This window comes from Gorilla gorilla, chromosome 11 (genome assembly GCF_029281585.2).
Source record: "Gorilla gorilla gorilla isolate KB3781 chromosome 11, NHGRI_mGorGor1-v2.1_pri, whole genome shotgun sequence".
Taxonomy (NCBI): Eukaryota; Metazoa; Chordata; class Mammalia; order Primates; family Hominidae; genus Gorilla; species Gorilla gorilla.
In genome coordinates, this window is record NC_073235.2 from 144,521,921 (window position 1) to 144,529,653 (window position 7,733).

General features: G+C 61.1%; 1 protein-coding gene across 1 annotated transcript; it reads left to right on the forward strand.

The window, feature by feature from the left end:
• Positions 1-1,284: 1,284 nt before the first annotated feature.
• RTP5 (receptor transporter protein 5 (putative)) lies at positions 1,285-6,001 on the forward strand. The gene is made up of 2 exons (XM_004033503.5): positions 1,285-1,544; positions 3,350-6,001. The coding sequence occupies exons 1-2, from the start codon at positions 1,387-1,389 to the stop codon at positions 4,908-4,910; spliced, it is 1,719 nt and encodes a 572-aa protein (XP_004033551.1). The 5' UTR covers positions 1,285-1,386; the 3' UTR covers positions 4,911-6,001.
• The last annotated feature ends 1,732 nt before the right edge of the window (positions 6,002-7,733 follow it).

Below are 7,733 nucleotides of genomic sequence, written 5' to 3' on the forward strand. Positions count from 1 at the left end.
CCCAGCACTGATGGATAGAAGAAAATGAAGCTGGGATGAGAAACGCGGGGCTTTCCCTGGCAGTCTGGCCCTGTGTGGAGGCCCCTTCCCAGAGTACGTCCCACTGGCTTCCTCTTCTATCTTGCAGCCACACCTGGCTGCAAGGTGGGAAGATGTCACAGGTTTGAAAGGGCCGAAAGGAAGGTTCAGAAATGAAAACTATGACAAGGCGCTTGCCAGCGTTAGCTGCAGAGTGGACAGAGACGACGAGATAATGTGTGAAGCGGTAGAAAAATGAGAAGAGATTGTTCAGTGTGCAGGGCAGAGAGATGGCGAGATGGGAGTTGTGAGGAGAGCCGGGTGGCCGGGAGCCTCCCGGGGGCAGATCTGTGCTGAGGTTTTGCAGGGATCGGCTGGCTGTCTCCGCCCCTGCGTGTCCCAGCTCCTCAGCTCACCCTTCCTTGTTGTGCCATGACAGGTGGCTGCCACGCACAGCAATGCTGTTGAATCTCACAAATTAAACAACCTGAAAAGGCGTGAGAAGCTGGGCACATGCATGAATTGTTTATGTAAAGCTCAGAAGCTGCACAGCTAAAGGGCTCGGTGAGGGAGGCATCATAGGTGCTGAAGCCTCAACGTTGTCTGTGCAGGCACGGCCAGGCTGGTGGCACCTCTGCCAGGAGGGCAGGGGGTGGGGGTGGGGCCGCGGGCTGAGATCGGGAGGGAACAGGCAGCAGGCTCTGGAGGCTGGCAGAGCGAGGTTTTGTTTCTTCCTATAGGACGTGGTGACTTAAGACTTTAGAATAATTTGTGAAGCTCTGCATTTATGTTTTAGGCATTTTATGTAAATATTTTATATTTCTCACTAGTAAAAAGTTTAAGAGAATACACCCACGGGACAATCTGCAATGATACACGTTCTATAAAGCTCTTCTCAGCTTTGTTTGTGTGAAAAGCATTAGTGCTGTTTGCAGAGAGAAGCTGAGTGAATAAGTTACATGATAGCCACAAGCTGGAAAAATACCAAGCGTTCAGCAAGGGATGAGTGTGGGCCACCGCTCCTGATGTGCACTAGAAAGAGAGGGCTGTGGATGATTCCTTGGTGCGATGTGTGAAAACACCCGGGCCTCTACACGCACGGGTCTGGGGAGGCCCCTGCGTGTCCACGGGCCCACCACCACCACCACGGTGCTGCCACAGGGATGCTCTCTGGGGGGCGGGGTCATGGGAGATTGCATTGTATTGTATTTTTCCTTTCTGCTTCCCATTTCTCGGAGACAAATCAGGTTGCCATGGAGACCATGCTGTTGTCAAGGTGGCTGATTGGCCGGCGCGGGATGCGGGGACGTTTCCTTGGGCCCCCAGCGGGCGCAGCCCTCAGCCCGCACTGCGGAGCCAGGCGGCAGCATGGACCGGGCTGGGGCAGACATGTGGGCCAGCACCTTCACCCTGGCCATGGCTGAGAGGAAGCCCCAGGACGTCTGGGTTCTGCTACCTGAGCACAGCCTGGTCCCGGGATGCCTGGACGGCGGTGGTGTCCAGTACCTACTGGTGGGGCTCTCGAGGTGCGGCCAGAGGCTGGGGACCCTGGGAGAGGCAGGGGGCTGAAGGTGCTTTTCCACGGGCCCTTGGGTGGCCCCAGAGGCTGGGTGGGGCTGTCGGGCCTCGTCTTGTCCCCGAGACGGGAGGGTGGGGCTGGGTGCTCCTTCTCCCACCGGAGCCCCTGCCTCGCCATGCTGGGCACACGGCTGCTGACGCAGGGGTCCCGGGGAAGACATGGCGGGTGCCTCATGGAGAGTTTGGTTTCCCTCACTCGGCTCCTTGGGCCAGCGCTGCCCTTGGACACAGGCTCATCTCCTGCTTCCATGGCACTGCCGTGGTCTCGCAGCCATCAGTGCTGACAGGTGGGCCCTGGGGCATGCCGGAGCCTGTGGTCACCATCCGGCCCTGTGTTGCACACAGCGGGGTGCTCGGCCCTGATCGGGGGCCCGGGGTGGCTGTGGGTCACAAGTGAGCCTCACAGGCCATCGTCACGGTTGTGGTGCCGTCAGTGCAGCAGGGCGGGCGCCATGCGCCTCTCCACCTGGCAAGGCATCCACAGCTCTGCCGGGTGCCAGCCGGGAGGGGCGCGGGGCAGCTCCACATCCTCGCAGATGCCCGGCCTGACAGGCCCCCAGGCTGCTGGCTGGTCCGTCCCTCTGTGGAGACACGCTGGGCAAAGGGGGAGTCGTCCTGCCCTTTGACACAGCTCCTCAGTGCCTGAGACCCCTGGGGCCAGGTGTGTGCAGAATCCCAGCTTTTTCAGAAGCTGGGAAAGTAATAACCCGTGTTGAGGTCTGAGAAGTGCTGGGAAGCACATCACCGTTCCCACAGCCAGGTGGAGATGGCTCTGAGCGGCTCCCAGCTGGCGGGAGAGAACTGAAGACGGCTGCCCCAACATGCAGCCCCAGCGCCCGTGGCTTTGGCTCCTCAGTCCCATTTAAATAAAGTCAGCAGTTCAGTTCCTCCAGCACGAACGTGTCCATGGGCTCTGTGGCCAGTGTGGTTGGAGGCTGCAGGCAGGGCAGTGTGGCTATAGAATATTCTGTCATCCAGAAACTTCCACTGCCTGGAACTGAATTACAGCCTCTCACTCATGCAGGGTTCCCTGAAGCTCACAGCTGCTTGTGTGGCTAGCAAATGGTCACCGGTCTGATGACCGCCGTGGACAAGCCAATCCCTCCCAGTGCTGTCCCCAAATCTCCCCTCGCCTGGTGACGCCCAGCAGGGCTGCCTGGGCCATGACCGCAGGCCTCCGCGATATCCTTCCCCTCAGCTGGCAGGCGACCTCCTGGATCGCCTCCTCTCAGTCAGGACAGGGACCCCCACTTGCTGAGCCCCCAGGGACAGCCCCCACATGCATGCTTTTCCCCTCCTAAGTGTGTCGGCAGGCCTGCCTCTTCCTGTGTTAACCCCAACTCACAAAACACCAGCAGAGCCATGCAGGTGGCAGGCTGCCCACGCCTCACGGAGGCCAGGCCGGAGCGGGTTTTGTTGAAAAACTGCTGAGAGGAGGTTTGCTTTGCTTCTCAGCGCTCCACATGAGGGGGCTGCGGGCTAGTGTGCATGGGCCTGCTTTTGCCTGTGTGTGGCTGAGGGGCTGGTGGTTTCAGAGCCTCGGCACAGGCAGGAGCAGGTGCTAGGCTGCCTTGGCCGCGGCCCCGGGTGGCTGGTGGGTGAGGTTTGAGGTTTGAGGTTTGAGTGTGGGATGTGAGGCAGGGGGCAGCGAGGCGCTGGGGTCGGATGGGCAAGAAGGCCGCAGAGCAGAGTGCGAGGGCTGGGTGTGGGGCCTCTTTCTCCTGCACTCACACACACTTCTTTCCCCCCGCAGGCTCCAGTGCGGTCACTGTCCGGGGACCTGGGACTCGGCCCATGTGCACGTCCTCTTCCACCTGTGGTGGGACAGGGCCGGCCACCGGGGGCTGGTGAAGATGCGCATCTGGGGCCAGCGGTGCAGGCTGTGCCCCGCACCCGGGGACTGCCAGGTGAGGCCCCCGGGCGAGCAGCCCTTCCTCAGCAGGCTGGTCTTGCACATCCTGCAGGACTGCTACGGGGATGGCCCCGGCCCAGCCCGGCACCCCAGGGAGGCCTATGAGGGCTGCTGTGAGGCCTGTGAGCTGGGGGTCTGCTTCCTCCAGAAGGCCCCAGACCCTGCCTGGAGCGCCAACGCCACAAAAGGCAACTTCCCCGCCACGGCCTGGGGTGGCACTGGCACCGTCTCCAGGGGCAAACCGCTGTCCACCCCTGGCGACGACCTTGGCAAGGGTGGCGGTGTCATCGCCATCCCCTTCTCCCTTGTGGGCACCAGCAATGACCAGGTGCCCATCGCTGAGGGCCCTGCCACCCCTGCAGGGGCCTCTCTCCCTGTGACCGGCAGCCGTGGGGCCCTGGTCATCGGCCAGGGCTCCATCTACCTGTCTGGGGATTCTGTGGCCATGCCTGGGGGCAAAGGCTTCCCGGTGGCCATTGGAGACCCCCTCTTCCATGGCCCCGGCCTCCTCGGCAGCAGCATCCAGACCTTCGAGCTCAAAGGCTTCCTCTTCAAAGGCCGGGGCTCCCTCTGCAGCCCGGTTGGCGTGGCCCAGGGCTGGGGCCCCATCTCCCTCAACAATGGCCTCGTCCCTGTGGGGAAACACACGCCAACCGTGTTCTACTGTGTGGGCCTCTCGGCCAGCGGGGAGGGCTCCCTCACCTTCCCCTCCTCCCTCACCAGCATCTTCACCAACACCCTCTCGGAGGCCACCGATGGCCCTGTGGCCACTAAAGAGGCCTCCATCACCTTCCCCTTCATCTTTACTGATGTCAAGGATGCCGTTGCTGAGGTGGCTGAAGGCAACGGGAAGGAAGGAGGCGGCCAGGGCCTCGTCCCAGTGGGTCACGACGCCCTGCCAGAGACCAATGCTGGTGGCCTCCCCTCCCAGGTCAAGGGCTCCCTTGCCCCCTCCTTCCCTGCTGATGTCCAAGGCAAAGATGCCTTTACTGACATCACTGAAGGCAAAGAGAAGGAAGGTGGCCTGGTCACCGCGGGTCACGACGCCCCTCTGGAGGCCAATGCCGAAGGCCCCATCACGGTTAGTGAGGGCTCCATCACCATCCCCTTCTCAGTCTTCGATGTCATAAAGCGCAAGGGCGGTGGCCACGTTGCCTACGGCCCCCAGGGCAATGGCTGCGTCTCCCAAGGCTATTACCAGAAGAGGCAGCTGAGGTCCAGGTTCCACAAGGCCCGCTGTGGGTGCCGCCGGGAGGAAGACGAGCGCCCTGGCCGTGCCTGCCGTAGGCCGCACGCCGAGCCCTACGAGGACTTCTGGATCTGGGTGTCCATGACCGTGTGCGTCTTCTGGCTGATGTGCATGTGTCGGCTGAACCCCGGGATCTACCCGCAGCAAGTGTGACGCCCCGAAGTTCAGGCAACCCTCGCCTCTGGGACTCCGCCTCGCCTCTGAGACACCCCCCAACCCCGCCTTTGAGATGCCCGCCCCGCCTCCGAGGCCCCGCCTCCACCTCCGAGACCCCTGCCTCTGAGACCCCCGCCTCCGAGGCCCCGCCCCCCGCCTCCGAGACCCCGCCTCACCTCTGAGACCCCGCCCCCGCCAGCAGCCCAGCCCCTCCTGTCTCTTGCCCCTGGTTTTGTGGGTCTGCCCTGAGCTGTGCCTGTGTGCTCCAGCCTCTTCCTATGTGTGTAACTCCAATAAAACCAAGCAAAGCCAGCCACGCAGCCCTCCACCCAGGGGGGGTTTCCAGGCGAGAGAAACCTGGGCCGGTCCTTCTGTCCCTCCACCCTGCAGGGGCCCCTCACGCCCACCGCTTCGTCCCCTGGGGAGAGCTCCCTCTTGGGGATTCCGAATTCCTGGCCATGTGTGGCTCCTGGGATAGGACAGGAAGCTTTGGCTCCGGCTCCGTGTCAGGTGCAAATTAGCCTCCCTCCTGTGTGGACCCAGGGGTCCTGTGGAAGAGGCCACTTACCTCTCTCCAGGAAAGACTCAAGCCCCCGCTGAGACTGGCTTGTCACGCCCTCCCTCTTCCCTCCAGCCTCAGTGTAGCCTCCGGAGGGATCTTGGCACCTCTCATCCGGAGGGTGGGAGGCCACGGTGGGGCTCTGAGCCTGTCTGGGTTTGAGAAATTCTATCCATTGCAGATGACAGAAAACTCTCCTGTTACTCAAAGCCACACACTGGATTTTCATTTTAAAAGAGCCCAGTTTCCATTTCCTAGGGGCGGGGGTGTTGGGATTCCCGGCTGTCCCAGCCAGGTGGGGGCCTGACAGTGGCAGTGTCTGGGTCTGACTGTCCGGCCTCTCAGGCAGGGTCAGCCCTGAGGGTCCTGGGAGGTTGGGAACTGCCTGGGGAGACCCTGGGGTCTGTGACTGGGGAAGCCCTGCCCTGTAGAAAGGGGAAACCGCGTCCAGGGCCCCTGGTGGGGAGGGGGGCCAGCCCAGAGATTCTGCCTGCCAGGCTGGCCTGGAGCCCTGGGGTGTGCGGGGGAGAAGTGGCGGGGGGGCGTTCTCCCACACAGCTGTGGTGGGCTCGGTTGCAGGTGGCGCGGGGGCTTCAAGGGGAAGCAGCAGAACCTCTCGTCCCAATCCGGCACCCTCTGCTTACCGGGCACCGATGGAGACCCCAGCGGCCCCAGGAGGCTCCACCCTGCACAGAGGCTGGAGACAGCAGCCAGCCTGCAGGTGACACGGATGAGGGTCCAGGAGAAACCCCAATCCAGGTCTCAGGGCCCAACTGCAGGGACAGGGGGCCCAGGAGAAACCCCAATCCAGGGCCTCGGGGGCCAACTGCAGGGACAGGGGTCCCAGGAGAAACCCCAATCCAGGTCTGAGGGGCCGAAATGCAGGGACGGGGGTCCCAGGAGAAACCCCAATCCAGGTCTCAGGGCCCAACTGCAGGGACGAGGGTCCCAGGGGAAACCCCAATCCAGGGCCTCGGGGGCCAAGCGCAGGGACGAAGGTCCAGGAGAAACCAGAATCCAGGCCTTGGGGGCCCAACTGCAGGGATGAGGGTCCAGGAGAAACCAGAATCCAGGCCTCGGGGGCCCAACTGCAGGGACGAGGGTCCCAGGGGTGCAGGTACCAGCCCCACAGGGTCGGTGGGCTTCTCCCTGTGTGTGGCGACGAGAAAGTGTAGAAATGAAGACACAAGACAAAGAGATAAAAGAAAAGAGAGCTGGGCCCTGCGGACCACTACCACCAATGCGCGGAGACCGCTAGTGACCCCGAATGTCTGGCTGCGCTGTTATTTATTGGATACAAGGCAAAAGGGGCAGGGTAAAGAGTGTGAGCCATCTCCAATGATAGGTAAGGTCATGTGGGTCACGTGTCCACTGGAAAGGGGGCCCTTCCCTGCCTGGCAGCCGAGGCAGAGAGAGGAGACAAAGAGAAAGACAGCTTATGCCATTATTTCTGCATATCAGAGACTTTTAGTACTTTCACCAATTTGACTACTGCTATCTAGAAGGCAGAGCCGGGTGTACAGGATGGAACATGAAGGCGGACTAGGAGCGTGACCACTGAAGCACAGCGTCACAGGGAGACGGTTAGGCCTCCGGATAACGGCGGGCGAGCCTGACCGATGTCAGGTCCTCCACAAGAGGTGGAGGAGCAGAGTCTTCTCTAAACTCCCCCGGGGAAAGGGAGACTACCTTTTCCGGTCTGCTAAGTAGCGGGTGTTGTTCCTTGACACTTTTCGCTACCGCTAGACCACGGTCCGCTCGGCAACGGGCGTCTTCCAAGACGCTGGCGTCACCGCTAGACCAAGGAGCCCTCTGGTGGCCCTGTCCGGGCATGACAGAAGGCTCGCACTCTTGTCTTCTGGTCACTCCTCACTATGTCCCCTCAGCTCCCATCTCTGTATGGCCTGGTTTTTCCTAGGTTATGATTGTAGAGTGAGGATTATTATAATATTGGAATAAAGAGTAATTACTACCAACTAATGATTAATGATATTCATATATAATCATATCTAAGATCTACATCTGCTATAGCTATTCTTGTTTTATATTTTATTATACTGGAACAGCTCGTGTCCTTGGTGTCTTGCCTCGGTGCCTGGGTGGCTTGCTGCCCACACAGGGGAAACCTGAATCCAGGTCTCAGGGGCCAACTGCAGGGACGAGGGTCCCAGGAGAAACCTCAATCCACGTCTCAGGGGCCCAACTGCAGGGACGAGGATCCCAGGAGAAACCCCAATCCACGTCTCAGGGGCCCAACTGCA